The sequence below is a fragment of the Sitodiplosis mosellana genome, unplaced genomic scaffold (genome assembly GCF_009176505.1).
Source record: "Sitodiplosis mosellana isolate CC-2019 unplaced genomic scaffold, AAFC_SMos_1.0 Smas_scaffold_6197, whole genome shotgun sequence".
Classification (NCBI taxonomy): Eukaryota; Metazoa; Arthropoda; class Insecta; order Diptera; family Cecidomyiidae; genus Sitodiplosis; species Sitodiplosis mosellana.
The window spans coordinates 6007727-6030104 of NW_022601438.1; the positions used below are offsets into that span (position 1 = coordinate 6007727).

The window sequence follows — 22378 nt, forward strand, 5'->3', positions numbered from 1 at the left end:
TACAAAATTTGGCCAATTTATATGAATCTATTGAAATTAACAATACGGCAAATGGAAAAGTTCGTCCTATTTTTTGGCTTGAGCATTGTTGTACCCCATTTATATTCATGTTTACAGCCGATTTTTCATCGTATTTTTGTTCCTGCAACCTCTTCCATCCAGGTGAACATTTTCCGGAACTTTTTTGATGATGCTTGAAAATATAGTTCTGCCATCCATTCTCCTTCATCTTTTTTGTACGTTCTCTTTTCATTTTTTTTTTTCACATAAAAAATGACTCAATTTATTATCGCCAACGCCGAGAGGAAAAAAAGCGAAAGTCATGCGACTCAACGCATTCCAAGTGACCAATATCAGAGGCGTAGTTTATCCACAAAAGAGAAAGAGAAAGAGAGAGAGAGAGAGAGAGAGAGAGGGAGAGAGAGAGAGAGAGAGAGAGTGAGTGAGCGACTTTTGATGTAATGTAAAGCCCGGTTCATTCCCATCGGGAATGAAAAACATTTCATTTTGCCCATGCAAGACGAATATTTGCTCGTAGTTTCGAGTTAAATCTACAGGAAAAGTACACACTTGAATAATAAATTGAACTTTCTATTTTTTAACCAAATAAATTATTGTCCGAGTTTAAAGTATGTACATATAAATGTTCGTGGGACAACAATTAAAGCGAAAATTCGATTATTATATAAAATCGAGGTGGTTAATTAAGGCCAATCACGAAATGCCGAACTGTATAGAAAATCGACAGAAAAAAGGCACAACAGATCTAATTGAAAACTAATTGATAAAAGTTATTTGAAGAGATCAATCAAACCCTAAAAGTAAACGATATTTCAACTGAAATGATTGATTTTTTAAGTGTCGAATATAGTTATTAGAAGGTCGTCTTTTGAAATTGAAATTTGATTATTTTTGATTATTGATTGCTGAGCAATAGAGTTTTATGAACATGAAGTATTAGTTGAACATGAAAACGCCCTTCATTCAACGAAATCTTTTCAATTTCAAGTCATTAGTAATATAAAAAAAATGAAAACAACATATTTTTTATAATGTTATAAGTGGACAAAAAAATACTCCGTGAATTTGGCAACAATGTGATATTTTGAGAGGAAAAAAACGCAAATTGTAATGAATGTAAATGTGGAATGTACAAAAAAAGTAATAATGGTGAACAGTTTTTATTTGATACATCAATGCCAAAATCGGTGAAACCACCAATTTGCACTCATTTCAGAATGCTGATCTAAGGCCGTTGTGATCAAAGCATAGTATTTTAACCGCTTCAAACGCAGAATAAGTTGTATTCGTTTCTGTGGTTTCAGTTGACCGATGCATTTGCTCTGTTTGGTTCCCGTTGTTATTGTAATCCGGCTGAATTGCGTGCACGAGTGAGATATAGTGGGGAAAAAAGCGTACAAAAAACTGAGAACAGCAAAAATGGAAAGCAATTTTGTTGCTGTTGTTAAATACATACAAAAAAGTGCAGTCATTAATTCATTGTTGTTTCTGCTTGTTTTGTCGTTTTGTTTTATTTTATTTTATTTTTTGCACGATGAAGTTTATTTAATTTTTTGCTCTGTCTCTCTGTCTCGTTTCAGATGGTTAATCAAAATGGCAATGAGGCCAGTGGGCCCGTTTGATTCATCACCGTCCTTTGCACAACACAATGATTGTGTGCTCGTTGTTGGAGTATCCCGTCCAAAATTAGCTGCTGCTTTTTTAACAATTATGATTATATCGTTGTTTTTGACATTTCACGTGCTATATGATAGCGCCATCTATAGCATTCAGGTAAATGTGTTGACCGACAAATATCATGTCAATTTATTTGTAAAATTGACATGTAAAAATGCGGTTATTTCGAAATTTATTTCGTCACACAGTTTTGCTCATTTTTTTTCCACTAATATTATCGTTATCACAACCGAAATATCTCATCGTTAAACCAGGGCACATGGGGCGGCGAGAAGAGAAAATCCCATTTTAAAAGCCAAAAACAATGGGATTTATGGAAACGTTCGATATTGAAGTGAACTAAAGCATATGCACCCGTTCACCGTTGTCGCCGTCGCGCGTTGACAATTATATTTATTTGATGAGGTGCGAATACACACATACGGTGCCCCGGTTTGCAATTCAAAGTAGCCCATATACATTGTGCGATTCGCATTTAAATTGCTTTCTGCAGTTATTGTGAGTGTGTGTTGTGTATTGGGAGCGTACACACGCAAACAGTTCCACTAAAGAAAAAAAAACAAAGCGAGCCCATGCAGTGGGTATTTGGAACGTAGATGCAAGAAGGATATGTATGCCACCCGCATGGATCCTTCGACAAATGCAAAAAACAAACGAATTCAAATAAAAAAGTATACGACGAATAAATATGATTATATTAATGCGTCTGGCATTCGGTTCTAATCCCATTAAAATTTATTTTATTGCTTGATTGTTTTTTTTTTGTTTTTTCTCGCTCCCACTCGCTCGCCTCTCACTACTCATTGGTTTATTGCATTGCTTTGCTCGTTGTTCTCAATCGCCGCACACCGGCTGTGTAATGGCGCAAACAATCGGTGTTTTCGATTCGTTCCAAGCAATTTTTGTTTGTTCCATTTTTTTTTCAACATGATTAATAAATACCGACTTTTTTCGCGTTCATCGGCTTTAAGCAAGCATCAAAACGTATGCGGCAGACGTATGTTTCGAAACAACGGTTCGATTACAACTCAAAGCGCGTGTATAATTAAAAAAAAAGTGCGATTGCATTTCATTCTCTCTCAAAATAAATCCAATAAATTCTCATTCTCTTTTTGTGAATTTCGCTGTTTCAGGCTGCTTCCAGTTCCAGTGCTTCGACAGATGACCGATTCTCGTATCTATCGAATCAAATCTATGGTCCGAACGATGCGAAGGCTGCGATAAAAAATTCAGTTGTGTTCCCTAGTAAAATACATTTTCCAAAAACTAGCAGAAGGCTTCCACAGGTGAGTGTAAAAACAAAAACATTGCCACTTGTCAATTGAACCAGTATATGAATTTCATCCCTTTTTCTTCTTGTTTTTTTTATGCGTTACCAAAAATAAACGAACATTCCTTGTAAAATATTCATTTGTGTTTTCGTTGGAATTATTTGTGCATATCGTATGACATGAATCACGCGCCGTACATATTAATCCGACACATCGTTTCAGGCACTGGTGATCGGTGTACGAAAATGCGGTACGAGAGCACTGCTTGAGATGCTGTACCTACATCCGCGAATACAGAAGGCGGCCGGTGAAGTGCATTTCTTCGATCGCGATGAAAACTACTGGAAAGGCTTGGAATGGTATCGAAAAAAGATGCCGCATTCGTTTCGTGGCCAAATCACCATCGAAAAAAGTCCCAGCTACTTTGTTACGCCCGAGGTAAGTGTGTATCCCAGCCACACATTGTCACGAATCAATTCAGTTCACCATCATGTTAATTTCAGCTATTGTTTTCCATTTTCAATTCATTTTTCGACATCATACTTACATTTAAATGATACATTTTTTAAGCTCCCTTTGTTGCATGTCGAAATGCAAATGGAATACGACTATTCCATTAGCAATGTGTTCATTTTTCCATCGGAATGAACATCTGGAAAAAATTCGATATGCACGGATTTTTCATCGATCATTAAAATATTTGAAATTAAAGCAAATGGCTTGTGGTTGTTATTTTCATGTTTTTGTGTGTTCAAATATATGATTCGACGATTGTAAAGGGATTAGGACTTGTTATTCGTTCATTTTTGTGTGCTTTTGGCCGTATCCAAATGGTTAATTATTAAAAAGTAATTCATTTAGTCCCGACGAACGCCTTTTTCTCACTTAAATATTAGAGTACGGTCATTATGGGGTGGTACAATGGCAAATTGATCAACGTAGTAACAACAGTTGAAAGAGCTAAATACGCCATCCACATATTTGTGTGTGTGCACATTGAATGTGTCTTGTTCATTTTGTGCGGCGTCTAAAAATCTTTTCAAAATGCGTTGTCATTATCCAAATCGATTTGTTTGCGGCACACGCGACAAATGAATTTCATTACATGATAAGGCTATTTTCGGTTAAACTCTACGTCTATTTTAATTCATTTGCATGCGATCTAAATGCTAATCCTCCCATTTAATATTAGATCAGTTCATTTGGTGCGATCGACGAAACCTTTGAATATTGTATATAGACGGGTGATAAAATTACGGCCTTGCATTTTCTTTGAAAATGTTCAAGACATCGTCGAGCACTAGCTATTAGACAACAAATCGACTTCCTTTCAATTTAAAATTGTAGGAAAAATTAACGTCAATCTGCTCGCGATATACACATACGCCCTTGTTTCACGGAGTTCATGTGAATGGAAGCGAAATGGAATTTATCGCAATGACACATTCATATGAGCTGCCACATCCAAATACACGTCAAATATTTCCGCTGCTATTCATTTTCTTCTTTTCTTCACCCTTGTGCGCCCTCTCACTCTCTCTCTTTCTTGCTCCTCATCTCTCGCTCTCTCGCTTCCTCTGCCGCTCTTTCACTCATTTCATTTTAATTATAAACAGAAATATGCATGGGATTATTTTGCTGAAGCACACTCTGTTGGTAATTTGCAATGCGTAGCTCTTCATTTTTCTCGTTCTCTGTGTTAATCGTAATGAAATTTTGCTCAATTTCAAACATATATAGAGTATTGAGGTTGTTGCATTACCTTGCACATACACACATGCCAGATGAGAGAGAGAGAGAGAGAGAGAGAGAGAGCGAGCGGGCGATAGCTTTTCACTAATTTCTATCTCAAATGTATATCTTGTTTCCATTATGTGCCTAAATTTCCGGTAAACACGCCGAACGGGCGTTCAACGAGAGCTAAATACTCTAATTTCAAAATGGAAATGCACAGAAAAACGAAACGAATAGAAAAAATCGTACGATACACACAAGTTCTGGAATCTCATTTACACGTACACTTGTGTGTATGTACAGTGTATACTCTCCGAGGCACCCAGGTATTATCCAATGTTTCTTTTCATTTCACTTGATTTTGTGTGCCTGATATGGTGTGGCGCACCCGCTCTCATTTCCCGCCGTATCCTCCGAGTGCGTGTGTATGGCGAAGAGGAATAGAGGGCAAGAGCGAGAGGGGAGAAAGAGAGTTTGGGCTGATTTTCATTATTTGCACACATATGCAGTTGAAATGTAATTGAACTTTTTGCACGAACCGTACACACGCTCCCATAAGTTGATTAACATTCTCAGTGTACTTTGGATGGCGGTGGCGCTGTGTGCCAAAGCCACGACACATTAATGTTTGCCAATGAGTTGCCATGATTTTCGTGTTTTATCCTCTCTCTCTCTCTCTCTCTCTCTCTCTCTCGCTCTGTTGACATCTGTATATATTTTCAGTTTGGTTACACTGTTTCCATCTGTTCCAATCGCGTTATCATCGCTACACACAGCGTACAAAATCAAGAATTTGTATTTGCTATTTTTTCTTTCTCTCTCGAAAACTCCGTTTTGCGAATGAAAGCGGGAAGTCATAGACGATTACAGGCACATTTTTCCACATCCGTTCCAATTTTCTGTTTTTGCTTATTTTTCTCCTATTTTGTGCTCGCTTCTCTCGCAAAGTAATCAGTAATGGAGGAACGTCGATGGCACAACCTTCGGAACGGTGTGCATTTAAATGTGTTCTCGATTTTATTGACTTAAACCTGGGGATCAAATTCAATAATACTTTAATGTTTCAATCTTTTTATTTGACTTTCCAATCAATGCAGTGATTCGTTTGATTACAAAATTACTACGTTAACAGTAAATATCGCCAACGCTTGCAATTTTTTGTACTTACAAAAATGCCCCATGTAGGAGATGTCACAATGTAAATTCAAATAATTTCGTCAGTTTGTTGAAGTGAAAAAAGGAGAGCAAGAAGAAGAAAAAAGAACACAAGAGAAAATATTGCATAATTCAAAGCTTTTTGTATACTACATTGTAAAGGCACTTTTCTCATTTTCTTCTCACGCGTCATATTGAAATTGCGCACCGGCATAAGAAGAACGCTTCTAGTTTTTTTCTCTAGTATTTACAACGTGGAGAGCTATTTCTTGAAGTTTTTTCCTTTCATAATGAAAGAGTGGCTGTTTTCGATGAGACCGTTTTTCATTCTTTTGTATATCCTTCGATTATAAGCTTTGCCCATACCATACTCTATGCGAATTAAATTGAGGGTTTTCAGCTCAATGGTGCCAAATTGAAAAATCGAAGAAAAAAACACCGCAAATGTTTTTAAAGCTTCGGCTTCTTTGTTCTTAATTCGGTGCTGTGTGCTGTCTGTGTGTAAAAAACCCCCAATGCGAAAAATCAAAATGAATCGAAATCGGGCGACGAGAATACGTACGTGCAAAAATTTAATCACGAATGTGGACTCTTCTTCAATCCGCATACCATACCACCTCATCTCCTTTCCATCTCCGTTGCAACACACATCACAGAGCAGAGAGCACAGCACAGGTGCGAACTACATTAAATGTAAATGAAGAAAATGCCATGCAAGACAAATACGCTGCCATAAATTTTATGACAACGTTTATGTTTGCCGTTAAGAATAGCAAATATTAATATTTTGCTCGTTGTGCCGTGTTCATTTCTCGCTTTTTTCTTTCACTTTACTTTACTTTACTTCACACATTTTTTTTCTCTGCCCGGCTTCTGTTGCTGGCACACACATACAAACACATTTTGTTTGTACAACAGTTTATTTGTAGATCGCGCCTTCTCGCGTGTATTCGTTAATGTGTGCATAATAATATTTGAACGTTGAAGCGTTGTTGCCCTTTGCATACACTTTCGCATCTTCACTCTTATCTGCTGAAGCGTCGCAAGCCAAACTCGTGAAATGCAAACGACCGACACCGTTTCGAAGTGTGTTGTGCACAGAACCAAACATTACGTATAACACACACACACACACTTTCCAATCATTCACCGTTCAATTTTTCAACTTTCATCGTGCGCGCAACAACATTTTCCCATCAATTGAGAGAGTGTGTGTGTATCTATCTTCTTTCAATCGATTTACCGAATGAAATGAGAATCAAGTTTCATATTTTTGGTTTCATCATCATTGCACTTCAGCATATTGTAAAGTTTGCTTTTCTTGCACGGGATCAAAGAAAAAATGAAAAAAGAGAGGGAAAAAAATTGAATATATTCCCGTTCACTTCATGCTTTCTGATGATTTTTTTCTTCTCAAATGTACTTGCGATGTTTTGTCAGTTGTGTGAGCTGTTAGATTTGGCACACGCGCTACGACGTATTGATCAAAATATTTATGAAACATTATTATTGCTCTTGCGTTGTGCGAAAAGCTTCAACATTGCGTTCATATGACATGGGTACATTAATAATAACTTCTTTTTTTTTTCGTGTGTGTGCTGCGTTTTGCTTTCAACGAATGGTGAACAAAATAAGCGAAAAGAAGAGCGAAGATGAGAAGAAAAAAACATGTACAAGCGGAATGGAACATAATATGTAACTTGAGATGTTTTCAAAAATGTAATTCTATATCAAATGAATGCGGGTAAATGTGTACAGGGAAAAAAATAGCAATACAGGTACAACGGAGGCGGAAGGGTGGCTGATCAAGTGAAAATGTTTGTGTTCGCATAAACGCAAATATTGCTGCACAAACATTTTCTCGGCAATTTTTCATACGTATTGAATTCAATTCTTATTGCAGCAAATAACTAAAAGCAAACACAAAGAGAGTGGAGAGTGGTAGGGAAAGAGAATTAATGGAAAAATAGAAAAAAAAATATACGCCGTTTCAATTCATTGATCAAAAGACCGGGCGATATAGAATTTCCCCACACCATATCCATTTCGACGGACATTTATAGTTTAAACGAAATTACTGGCGACTTATTGCCATTTCGGTACTTCAACCGAATACATACACCACCGGAAAATGTTCAAATAATGTGAACCCATTACAACGACATTTAGGCTTTCTGGTAGGAGTTGAAAATGGTATTATATACATAATAGCTCGTCGTTTATCTGACCTTAATGATTTCAGCCATATAGCAATTATCAGCGGTACAATGCCAAATGCTTCAGTCTTTGGCTACCAATAGAAAGGTAATTCAAATTGGTTGCATTTTATCGTTTACGAACGTCGTTCGCCGAACGAGCAAGATTAGAATGGATCGAGCTAGTCCAAAAAAAAAAACGCCGCTTTATTCAAATGGCGAAGAGTTTATTTCGCACTCCGAAATAATAATCGACTATTCATTTTGTGTCCGGTGGGAAATTGCATTACAACTGCGGCGCCTATTCGAAGTAGACTTGAGCGTGTGTGTGTGTGTGTGTGTGTGTGTGTGTGTGAATGTGTGGATGGAAAATGTCAAGAAGTTCCCACACCAAATGACAACACACAGTCTCTATCGAAGACAGTTTCAACAATATGAACTGTTTTGCCATTACCATTGCCGTCGACGTCATCGTTGCTGTTGTAGCCGTCGCCAGTGCATACTAGTGTATTGGCCGTCCGGTTCGTATGCCTTTCTATCATTATCGGCGGACAAAAATGTGTGTGTTTGTCTTCGGTGGCATATTCTCTGCACTGAATGTTGAATCTTAATTCAGGCACATCATCGTCTAAAGACGGAGAATCGACTTTTCCGTTCATTGATTACGATCTAATACATGGTGGTGTGACCATAATACATGCAATAACCCAGCCGTGCGGTTTATTCCATTGTACACGTGTTCCTCCGAATGCGATGTTTGTGATAAGTGGTGGCATGGTCTCTATTATTATTGCAACTCTATCGCGCCACTTATAAATATAATTAGATTTATCAGATTGAACATAATTTTTCCCCCTTATTTTATCATGCACTTCCTTCTCTCTACCGTCGATTCTCTCGGAACGTTCGTTCGTTCGGTTGTTGGTTTGGTTCCTTGGGCGGCAACCGTGCTCAGAACCATATCATCGTCATCAATTGCATGCTCGGTTCGGTAAAATTCGATCGTGAAATTTTATTGTTTCCTATTCTTGTTGAAAATTGAAACACAATTGTTGTATTTAAGCCTATTTACAATACGGAGTAGAAGCATGGTCCCACAACTATTACAAAATTATGAACGTTATGACTACATTTAGCCAATGAAAATCATCTGATCATAATCATTGTTTATATGATATTTTATGGTATTGATCGAGATCCAACTTTTGTTTCATGTACACACAAATTTATCGGCGATTTAATAACGACGACGACGACGACGAAGTTGGTGATGGTGGCAATGAAGAATTTATCACCATTTATTGATTGGACGCCCGCCAATAAAGGCGCAAGTTGAATAATTCGGTTGATTTATGTATGTGTGTTTGTGTCGATGATTTGTGTATGCACATCACACCAACATTTTTTGTTCCAACGTTTTTCCATCGTATCGAACAATTTGTTAACATTTTTCCGTGTTCCGTTTGGTAATGTGTTTCGAGCCATTAAGTTCATTTTAGCGGGTTCATCTAAACAAATGTATTTATTGTGTATAACAAGCGGAAAAGGTAAATATGTTGAAAAGTTGAAAAAATAAAAATGTAAAAGTCCCTGAAGCCCCGCGCGAATAACAACAATAAAAGCAACAGGAACAGTAACATGGCAAATTGACACAAACTCACATACCATCACACCAGACTGAAAGGGCAGAGAATGAAAAAAAAAAATCGCTGGTTGTCGCTGCCATAAGTGGAAATAATTTCAAGCTTTCGACTAATGCCCTTCCACTTAGCTCAGCCCAACAATGTGCTCAATATTTGTTTAGTTGTTTTTAATTTATTATTGTAATTATTGCTCTTTTTCCCTCTCTCACTCTACCTCTAATCATCATTATTTAGACGAATGGTCACGCAATACAACGACAACAACAACATAATAATAAGAACCAATTGAGATTGTTTTTCCCGAACTGTTGGACATTTCTTCATTGTTTACGTTAGTGCCGTTTTTACGTTTTTCTTCCTCTTTTTTTCGGATGAAGAAAAATAAACACAAAACAAACATAAATGTGAGAAAAAATGTCAAACCCACTTTACTACCGCTTATTGATTTTATATGCAAAATTCGCAAACTATGTAGAGCAATTTTCTCACAAATGAATTTCCCATTTTGGTCGCATATATACGTATATTTAATATTTGCGCTGGGAATGCTGTAAAAGCCAATGAATGTAACGATGACTGTGGTCGAAACCAAAAAAAAATATATGATATATCACTGCCATAATAGAACTAATGACAATCAACTTACTATTTTTTGCCCATAAAAATATATTTGCACATTAAAATATGCGAATAGAAAAAAAATGGTGACATTCGCTGTCCATTGCGAATGGCTACCATTAAATCGTGTACCGGGTTCAACACGTGTTAAGAAATCGCTTGGTCTGATGGTTGAATGACTGGTCGGTTATGTTTAATGTGTGAGTATTTTTGACCGGCTGACCGAATGATATATAGACAAAAAATGGCAACAACTGACTTTGTACAGGCACACCGGCCAACCCAACTGAACTTCTGTTCATGCCAAAAAATGACACACACACACACACACACACACACACACACAAACCAAAAAGTTTCCACTTTTGATCACATTTCCTTGATAAGCGTACAGTAAATATGTGCGACATGTTTGGCATCGGACACATTGCATTAAAGTACAATCACAAAATGATACTTTGACTAGGAAATCGTAACGATGGAGCTTTGAAGATCGATTAGATGTCGTTCCCTGACACTGCTGTTTTGGGACCATGGTGTCGACGATGTTTCATTGAATGTATAATCAAAGGCCAGAAATAACAGAAAAAAGGCTGTCTTGTGCATATGAAGTTGTACAGATTCGAGTGAATATCAGAAGAACGTACACACAGAAAAGAATTCCCGGAAATTTTAGGTGTTCGCCGTAAAATTTGACATTTATATATAAATTTCTATATACATTTTACCGGCAACACTTGAATTTTCCGGGCGATGACATAATTTCAAATATTCCAACAGAAATTAGCGCCATCTGTCATTTCAAGCGGTAAAATATACATAGTATTTGATAAAATGTTCGAAAATATGTCATCGCCCGGAAAATTGAAGTGTTGCCGGTAAAATGTATATAGAAATTTATGATGTATATAGAAATATAAATGTCAAATTTTACGGCGAACACCCAAAATTTCCGGGGATTCTTTTCTGTGTGTAATGTTTAGACGAAGATACAAAGAGTGAGCTGGTGAAATTATTGGCCGAAACGGATCTAAAACGGATGAAGATAACAAATCATGTTCATTGACAAAATTCTGATCACGAGCAAAATATTATTCATACAATGGCATGCCATCTCATGCATAAGATGTAGAGAGCCGACAAGAGAATGGTCTAACGAGTTAATTTTCTGATTTCTCTCAATGCCAAACGATCCTTATATTGACATTGCATTGTTCACTATCGTCCTTTCTCTTTGTCTCGTTCAGCGTAAAATGCTCGAGCTCATCGAGCATGAGATCGCTTGGTTGCGGTTACTGTTGTGTGTCTTTTTATGTTGCCTTTTTCATTCTGTCTCTCTCTCTCTCTCTCTCTTCCCCTGCTCTTTCACATTATATATCAAATATGAGGCAAAGCATGTCGAAAAGATTAACATCGATTTTCATTTGTCTGCCGGCGGATAAAATACATGGGACCATTCAGGCGTGCATGACAGAATACAATACGGTGCATGGAACCGGTACAATAAGTCAAATGCACACAGGATGACACGTAAACGAAGCAAAACACCGAAGCAATGAAATGATATCTTGAAGTGAAGACATTATCAAAACGCATTCAAACAATCAAAGTGAGAATGCTCAAGCTCGTGCATCTTTCAGAGCTGACCAGTCAAACGAACGAACAAACAGAATGAACAAAGTGAACCGAAACAGACCTGAACATTGAACCACCGATTAGGAAACGTATGCCTTCAAGCACCGTAACGAGTCATCGAATGCAATCGACAGATTTTGAGCTTTAATCAACCTGCTGCTCTTCGTTTCATCGTAAAAGGGAGGGAGAGAATGAGACAAAAGTGCAGCGTGTGCAAAATCCATAATCAAACCATATAGATAAGGGTGTTGTCAAGCCGTCAGATACTCTGGATTTGTCATCGATTGGAAATGCAAAAAGTTCACATCGATATCAACGCTAACATAATAATTCCAAGTTTTCAATATCACCTGCATCAATAGTTGCTATCATCAGCTATTTCACAGAGCAGAGGATTTTAAAATGAAAATAAGAAAAGGAAACCAACGACGGTTACCTCTTGCCGAAAGATTTTTGATGGGTTTGATCAAATTTCACTGGCATAGATGGAAATATGAGGTTTTTTTTTCCTGCAGCAGCAACAACAACAAAATCTTCACCGAATGTTTGTTTCAATTTTGAACGTTGGCACGTTCGTGTTGAGCTCATATCCGATAGCACATATTCACCAAATCCACTTATCCATTTGCTTCTCGACTCTTCCGCTTTTCATTGTCACCTTTCGTACCTACACACACACATAGGTGGCACAAGTTTTACGTCGATCGAAGCGTCGAGCAAAAATACATGCAAACAGCACAAATCGCATATTTTCCATAATATGCAATTTCCGTTATGGCAAAAGCTATGTAATACATACTCGATGCTATATCTCTCTGCCTCTATCTCTCCGTCTCACTCTCGCCATATCGTTCATATTTATGGCCATTGTTACCATTCGATGTGTAGAACGTAATAAATTGGCCAAAACTAAGCTAACACTTCCAATCACACAATCGGCCGAAATGAAAATCGAACTTTCTATGCCATTTTAATGGGCAATCTCTCTCTCTATCTTTTTCTCTCTGTGTCTGTGTCTGAAGTGTACAAAAGGGCGATGTATGGCGGTTGAGAGCTTTATGTGCATTTAAGCAATGGTAAGCGCTTAAATGTGGCCATCTCATACGATTAATCACTAATGCACATTACGTTGCTACGTTTGTTTTTTCAGACTTTTTTTTTCACATGAATTTGAATGGGACTTTTCTATGTCTATGTTTTTTGTTGTTGCGCATAACGTTCACATGCCGTACGAGTGTCAAAGTTTCCACACTGCACTCTTCGATTATGTACGTATCGGTTTGCCGTGGTTTCTCGCAAAAAGGCGAACCTAGCATGCGATAACAATTACCTAAATATTTCCTTCTCATTTCGAAATTGATTTACAATTACGGATTTTCTGCAAAGCGGTGGTGCTATTGATTCAAACGAGAAAATCGAAGACCGGAACCGGATGCCAGATAATTGAAGTGAAACGTTACGATCGAAACTGAAGTGTTGTAAGCGAAACGAACCGAATGAATATTTCACTCATGAGTCCGAGATCAATTCAAATGACATTTAACCATTGATATAATTTACGATGGCCAAATATAGTATGCGATGAATGCCACAGCACAAAAAATGCTTCGTTTAGTAAAATTCTAAAGTGTGGTAATAAATTGAGACATAATACCATGTTACAAAACCCATGTTCGACTAACTGAATTGTAGCATAGAGGAAGTTTATTATGAATTTACCAAAAATCCAAAATATCCCATTTCTTCGTCTTCCTCGTGAATTAATCTAGAATATACTTCGATTTTGTGTTCGTACGACCATACTAAGTTAATTATCATTAGAAACACACATAAATAATTCAGTCTTTTGAAGAAATTTTCGGTTAACTGGTCAACTATGTTGCAGTGTCACGCTTCCCAATTCATTGTTTTTCTTTCACTAAGTACAGTTTGCAATATGGATTGTTCCCTAATATGCGATTTCGTGTATTTTAACGATTAAAATAAAAATTAAACTATTGAATGAATTTTTCGTTAATCAACCGATACATCAAATAAAAGCCAAATGAATTCTCTTTCGAATAGATATAAACATGTTGGGAATTTATGCAGTAATTTTGTGAAAATGGACATGCAAATCGGAAGATCGATAGTTGTTAGATGTTACAAATTGGAGTATTTACGATACTTAACATAATTTCACATTTTTATATTGGTTATTTGATACAATTATAGTTCCATTATTGTATATAAATATCTGAGGAACCGTACAAATTCGTATGTCAATGTATCAATTGAATCCGTTTCGTAGATACAGTAGATGAATTTGAGTGAATCTAAATTGAGTGTCTAAATGGCCCAAGCGGAAGAGTACGATGAGGCTCTATCATGACGATACATTTCATCGTGGAATAGCGGCTAGCGCATGTACACAACACTTCCCCTTTTTCACTGCTGCTATGTTAAACATAGTATGCTGATCACGCACACCGATACATGATTGTAGCTCCAGAGCGCACACATACATTCATGTATCGGTGTGCGTGAACCGTTTACTATGTTTAACATAGCAGCAGTGAGAAAGGGGAATTGTTGTGTACATGCGCTAGCCGCTATTCCACGATGAAATGTATTATCACGATAGAGCCTCATCGTACTCTTTTGCTTGGGGATTTATTTGCAAAAGTTTTTGACAGATGAAACAAAAACATGTGTTCTTTTTCTGAGTTGGTTAAGAAGACCACCGTCGAAAAATGTGGTTCGGACCAAATGCAAACCACTGAATAACAAAGGTATGGTCGGATGTGTATGCATAATAGATGTCGTTGAATACATATGTTTGGCTAAAAATGTTGGATCTCCTGGGTACATTTAACATGAAAGCTAATGTAATAGATCGAAAATTAGTTGGTAGTTTTGAAACGCCAAGCTTTTCTCTGGTCAAACTAGAAAATCGACTTGAAACTTCCGGACTCGAAACTTTCAATATTATTTCTCTCTCTCTCTCTCTCTCGCTCTTAAAATTTGCACCAATTTTAACTCCATACAGAAAGAAAAATCTTTGACACTCGATACCGTTGTGAGCATGAGCATTTGAAAAAGTGCCTCGAATGATGTTATCTCTTTAATATTGTTGCCACTCACAAATCGATTGAACTCCATCGCATTACCGAACTGAATCGGCTCAATCCAATCAAGCAGCCACATTTACTTGCACAGTTGAAAAGGTTTGAAGAAAAAATAGAACGAAAAAAAAACACAAACGCGCTAACAAACACATGTACAATTGCATCATTTTTTTCTCTTTTTTGCTGGCGAGCTTCTTAAATGCCTTTCACCAGGCTTTTTAATAAAATCCCCAGTGTTTTCGTAACATTTGTGAAAACTCCTTGCGGACGTATATCATCGTTACATATCGATGCCAAATGGGGACGAACATTCTGCCATTTATGATGGTGAAATACGAAAGCCAACCGAACCGAAATGCGAGTGAAAATGAATTTTTCGATTAATCAATAGAACGAATTATTTTTATTTCGTATCAGCTTGTATGAGGCCCACTCAAACTTAAGTAAATAATATATTTTATTATTTGATTCGATCTCATCTCTTTTTTCCATCGTTTTTTTTTTTGGTATTAATAATAATGTAACACTTTTTTGATACAAAAAGCTTAATGAATAATACGTGGTTTGTTGGCGTAAAAGAAATTTATTCCATTGTACTTGATATCAAGATGGCATACTTTTTGTTGGTGATACCCTTTTGGTGGTCTGTACTTTAGTCATTTTTTGTCTTCTAGGTTTCTCTCTCCATGGGCCGCAGATTGGAGCTACATCATCTGTTTCAACTTTATTTTTCTTTAAAAAAGGCATTTTTTGATCGATAAAACAAATAATCATTCTGAAATATTCTGTGTTACGCATAGTGATAACATTTCATTTACTGTATGAATGTAGAAAATTCATTCGGCCACGCAGTTTACCTGCCCACAAAACAAATATAAACTTTTCGTGCTTGCTGAAATGTTTGCGGAGAGACAACGTGTTTCTGTTGTTGTTGCTTGCCGTATATTGTTTCTATTATTGTTAAACACAAGTGAGACGAATCAAAGTGCCTATATTCATTAGGGCGTTCTTGTTCTCAATGGTCCGGCACTCGATGCATTATTAATGGTTTAATTTGTGGCAAAATTGCGGTGTCATTTGTTCGAATTGGGCGAAATGATAGAAGCAAGATTGGATAGAAGTTCAACCGAAACCAAAATGAAAAGAGAAAAAAACAATGGCAGAGCAAGTGCCATTGTTATGGATTAAATAAAGTGTATGGCTAAAGTTTTTTTTTTGGTGGAAACCAGTAAACTCCGTTGTTGAGCTGGTGACTTACTCTTATTTTTGTTCAAGTAGCACAAACACCCACTACAGAAGCGGCTCAAGTATATTTTGAGCCACATCCAACGTGTCTTTGTGCCATGCCACTTTATTTAAATGGAAATTAATGTGCAAAATCAATTTTCATCGCCTGGCGATGAAAAAAAAAACAAAGTTGCGACTTTGTGTTATACTGTACGGAGAAAAAAAAGGAAAACGGATATTTAAGCGATGAACATCCAGCTGCGAGCAAAAGCAATTCTTACGAAAATGAAAAGTTTCCATTGAGTGATGGCTTGGACCAGAGTGGAGGAGTAAAGTGCAACATTTCAATTTTAAATGCGACGTCTGATAACAAAACACCAAAGAGAACAGAAAATGGCAACATGAACCAAATTGCATGAACCGATTCGCATCTTTTAAAAACTTTGAATAAATACTTCATCGCTTGCAAGTGAAAATAAAATGCAAACTAATTGCATGCACCAAGTGTAATTGAGTTTTTCATACATTCAGTTGGGCTGCTGCTGCTACGGCTGGTTTGCAACTGAAATCCATTTGAACTTGTAGCAGATGGTATGGTAATTATAAAACTATTTTGTGCGTTCAACACGTTGGCCACCAATTTTGCAGCGAAGCGAATTTTTCACTTTGAACTAACGTAAAAACAGCAGAGAGCATCACGCCTGATACAACAAACGTGAATGCCGAGGCGAGAAGAGAGAGAGAACGAAGAATTGCATACGCTGTGCATCGTTGCTGCAAAATCAAATTATTTATTTTTACACACCAAAAAGGTAATTATACGAAGCGCAGCGTTGTTTTCCTATTAGCTGTGTTCGCACCGGGTTTTTTCTCCATCGGTATCTATTTCACAATGCGTAACAGCAGTCGGTTAGAAACCATTTAACACCAAACACTAAAGTTATAGTTCTGCATTAAATTGCTCCAAACAAATTCGTACACGACTAAAACCAAATCAACGAGTACATACGATTTGCAAGCAACAGTCTTTTCAACCAACACATTTTCATGCTCACAATTTTTCATGCTGTAATCGGCTCAATTTGGTTATTTTTGAATTCTCACAAATGTACCTACGTACGACGATAACAAACGAAATGAATCAGTGAAATCCAGCAAAAAAAATGGTCGTTGATGATCTTTTAAGAAAGGAAAGCATCGTTTGACACTTGTGTACGCAATTCGCTAAAAGGAAAACGAAATATTATTATTTTTAGCTTGTTAGCTGCGACAAAATCCAATGCATATTCCATTTGTGTAACGCATCGTTTCCACGTCTATGGCATCTTCACGCTGTTGCTGTTTCTGCTGCTGCTACTTGTTCTTCTTCATTTCATTGTATTTACTTCTAGGTGAAAATCTATAGGGAAATTAAGTCAAAACCATAGCTCTTGATTCAGTGCGATTGTGAGCGCCCATAGACTTTTCCATGTTCTTTACATGAAGATTTTGATAAGGAAAATTTATTGATGCTTTTATTGTGTATCAAATCGTTTTCAGTGGCATGTACATTGCGTTTCCCTCTATCTTTTGCCGTGCACGCCATCAAAAATACCGTTATACCAACTTCAAAAATCATTGAAGCATTTCCTTTTGCTGCGACCACACATTTCACGTGTACAATTTTTCGTGAACATTTCTTTGAAACAGACTCTTTCTGAGAGAGGGAGAGAAAGTGGCAAGGTGCGTTGTGCACGTAAAAGGGTATGCCAATATTTCTTTTATTGGATATTGCTTTTCCGGATTTATGAATTTTCAAATATGTTATTCCTTACTTTTGCGTTATCAAGATATGATGAAGACGATCGGAAAAGTAAGAGCGTTTCCACGTTCACTTGCCAGTTTGCTTCATCTTTATTTCCATATTTGAATGAGCGTTGGCATTTATTTAATAAGAAATTTGAAATGTGAAATGGTTGTGCTACGTGTCGCGGTCCAAGTCCATTATTTTCTATGGAAAATTACGTGTTCTGCGCCGTGCTCCAGCCACAAAAAAAAAACTCGCTGAATGAATGTCATACTTGTATGAAGTAAACACGTATACATTCCAAGTAAGTGTAGCGCTCGTATCAAATTCGGCACTTTCTTACTTCAATTAATGTCAAGCATTCGATACTGAAATGAAATGGAAACATTGGCACGCAGAAGTTTTTTTTATGATTTCGATCCATTGTGTGCTTTGGTTGTGTGTGTGTGTGTGTGTGTGTGTGTGTGTTGTGCAATGCAGTTTGCATTTACGAAATTATACAATAACATTGATGGATTTTGAAATACGAGTAACTCAATTTAATTGTCTATTTGTATTTATTGAGAGCTTTAATTGAAAGCGCTTGCAATAAATATCAATGGCATGAAATGAATATGAAAAAAAAGACATCAAACCTCCATGAAAATAGGAGAACCGAATATCGTAGATCTTGTTGCAACCACCGGAGACATAAGGGGTGGGCCATTATTCGATTTTTCGGCTGCAATTTGGTTGGCTGCACCACGTTTATTGATTTGACATCAAACATATTCAGCTTCTTGACATATTTTCGTCGCTGCACGTATCTCTCTGTCTCGCGCTCGCTCTCGCTCTTTTCCGCCTCTCTCTGTCACTCATTCTCTTTTGCTTGTGCACCACATGACACAGACAAGACCATTCAACTTATACAATTTCGTGCACTTAAAATTGCTTTGCTGAAGATTATTTAGCAAAATAATAAAATCGAAACAATAAGTGGTTGAGTGTGTGGGGGACCACGAGAAATAGATAGATAGATAGATAGACGTAGAAAGAAAACATTGTATTTGCAATTTGACACGGAAACGATGTAGAGAAGAAAGTGCTAACAAATTTTAAAAGAAAAATGAAATATTTGGCAACGGTAACAGAGAGTGAGGGGAGAAAAACAACAATGAATGCATTACAACGCCCGGCATGAGCTCAACACTCCAACACTTATTCCAACAAAACCAGACGAAAAACGGTAGACCAAAATTTCGAATCGCGTATTTCGTTCACTTACTTTGACACAATACACTTACACACACGGATAATATCGCCCGAAGGAAAGTGTTCACTCTGCAGTTTCGCCACATACACACACCCACACTAAGTTTCACAAGTTACACTGGATGCTCTTTGTCCCTCTCTCCATGGCCAATGCCAACTCTTCTCATTTTTCTGAAAGCATTATGATTTTTATTCGTCGTTTCGTCTTTCGTTTGTTTGTTTTTTTTTCTTTGGTTGTTGGTTTTTCATGCAATCGTTGTTTATATGTGACTGACACCATAAAAGCGTCAGTGCATTGAGCGCGCTCTTGGCACTTGCCGGACGCTCAATGGCGTAACAAATCAAGCGTTGGTGGCGTGTCTAGTATACAAAACCAAGCGATTTTTTTTAAAACCCATTCTAACCAAGGAATGAGAGAAAGAGACCGACGATAAGGGGTTGGGTGAGTGGTACGAGCATTAAAATAACACTTGATACGAAATGAAAACAATTGTCAAATGTGCAGAATTGCGAGAAAAAAAGAAGAATGGCTGTGTAAATAGTTTGCTATTGTGTTAATAAAGCAACGAAAGCAATTACAATTCAGAGCATAATGGCTCTCATAAGATGGAAATCAGCCGGGCAAATGAAAATAAGGAAAATGCAAATAATTTTTCGTATTTAAATTGTTTAGTTTAGCCATCTTCAGCGCTTTGTACATTTTTTGCCTGGAATTTAAACAAAAGAACCGCTTTTGTTGTTATTGTAGTAGTTGTTGTCAAAAATTATTATACAACGCTTGCATCAATTACGAATGATAATAATTCAAATGGCATTCGACCGTTTCGGCAATACAAACAAAACGCTATAATTTTACAGCAGAAAAAACCCAAATGGGATGGCCACTTATTTACATTCTTAATCCCTGTGCCCGTGTACAAAGTTAAATTTGGGATTTCCGTTGAATAACATAACATTAAAGCGATGAAGGATTAGGGCGCCAATATTCCAAGTATTTTCTCTCTCTCTCTCTCTCTCGCTCTTCCACTCTCTACGATCGACATTCATTGACAAGCGGAAAAAAAGCTTGACCAATTTCAACCATTTCCCAAACAATAAAAATTATCAACTTTTTGTTGTTGCCCTTTTTTAATTTTTTTTTTATTTTCCCCACGAGGAAATCAGAACTGTAAAAACACACGTTGTGCTTTTTTTTCTCTTCTCAAAATTTAAAAAAATCAAACGAACAAATACTCAACCGGACGAGAAAAAAAAATAATTCCATTGAAATGGGTCATAACGTAAAAGTTAAAAATGCTCAAATAGTTCGAACGGAATAAATTTATGCTCAAAATTTGTGGAGGGTAAAAAAGAAGTGGCGATAGACAGAGCAACACACAAAAAGCTTGTTGGAAAATTATATGAACGCGATTGCATGCTTGAATTGAGACACAAAAAGAGAGCGAGCGTGAGAGAGGGAGAGAGAGAGAGAGAGAGAGAGAGAGAGAAATGATCGAGCAAAAACCGTCAATTTTGGAGTAATATCGAAACGGTTTAATGTGGAATAGCAACGACGAACCATAATTATGCGAGTGCTACGTTTAACTTTTGTCGATGGTATGTGTGTATTGGTGCTGTTGCTGCTGGTTGGTGGTTACAACCAAAACAATAAATTGGTGAAAACCAAATAGAGCAGCCAGTGGTAGCAAATTCAACGACCGCACTCAATGGCATAGTTTATTTTAGTTTTCGATGTTTGTGCGTTTGTTTTTTTGTGTGTCTCCCTCTCTTTCTCTCTCTCTCTCTCTCTCTCTCTCTCCATCTCCACTCTTTTCTCTATGGCTCGATTTTCGGTTGGTTGGTTTGCCGTCTCGATGGTGTTTCGATGCTTGAAATGCAAATACGTGGAGCATTCGTCATGTGTAAATTTTGTGCATTTTCGATGGTTCGAAATATACATGCGTTTTTTTTTTGTTTCTACTTCTTCATCATCATCATCTCTCTCTCTCTCTCTCTCTCTCTCTCTCTCTCTCTCTCTCTCTCTCTCTCTCTCTAGTTTCATGTTGATTTTCCATCTCTTTCTATGCATACGTACTTATTTATTCATTTTTTTATTATTCATCTCGTTGTTTTTCGCTCGAAAATATTTCAACAATATTCATAATAACGTAAATGACGTTCCTGAAGCTAATTGATCTTTATCGAATCTTCCGCAGACTCCAGAAAGGGTTAGAGCAATGAACGCTACAATAAAACTGTTACTCATAGTTCGGGAGCCCGTAACAAGAGCAATATCAGATTATACACAGCTACGAAGTCATGCGGCGACTGCAACTCTTCCACAACAACCACCACCGCCAGCAATAACGCAACAACAATCATCGCAATCATCAGTGCCAATGTCAGTGACATCGGCGGTCTCATCGTCAACACCGTCGCTGAACGCTTCTAAGTAAGTAGAAATATGTTACTCGAAAAAGTATACTTCTCACACATATTGCCAAGCATTGCCTAAGCCGTGCTACTACTGAGTGAACGTGCTTGAAATTTCTTTTTTTTTCGCGTGAGTTCGGTTGCACACACACAAACAACGATGCGACAGCCATATGTGATGTAGACGTTATGTTTGTGTCGTCACCCTATCGTTCGTTAAATTGTTTCATTTGAAATATACAGTCATGGACTAAATTGAGCGTACGACTGCCAGAAAAATGTATCGCGGACTATTTCATGAACCTAATTTATTTTTTTCAATCAATTCTTTGCACTGTTTGTTGCGTAATTATGTGAACTAATAGTAACCGAGAGAATTTTGAATTTTTGTTTTGGATTTTGTGATTTTTATTGAAAAATGTAGATGAATGTCATTTTTGTGCTGGACAAAATTGAGCGTACGGTCCGTTTAATATTTGTTTAAATAGAGAAAATTCATGGAAATTGAAAAAGTGGGGATACATTATGATGCACAAGCTCATGTTGCTTCGAAATGGTATATATATTTTGCTACACCGAACCGTTGTTTGGGAAATGGAGACGGTTAAACTTTTTTTTTATTTTTCACTTTTATCACCTTCAACAC

General features: G+C 37.1%; 1 protein-coding gene across 3 annotated transcripts in view; it reads left to right on the forward strand.

Annotated features, from left to right (window-relative positions):
• Positions 1-22378, forward strand: part of LOC129577052 (heparan sulfate glucosamine 3-O-sulfotransferase 5) — a 79544-nt gene that overhangs the window by 49865 nt on the left and 7301 nt on the right. For all 3 annotated transcript variants that reach the window (XM_055463467.1, XM_055463468.1, XM_055463469.1), the window contains exons 5-8: positions 1602-1794; positions 2832-2984; positions 3192-3407; positions 21516-21751. In XM_055463467.1, coding sequence (XP_055319442.1) covers positions 1602-1794; positions 2832-2984; positions 3192-3407; positions 21516-21751 — 798 coding nt within the window. The remainder of the gene's footprint in view (positions 1-1601; positions 1795-2831; positions 2985-3191; positions 3408-21515; positions 21752-22378) is intronic.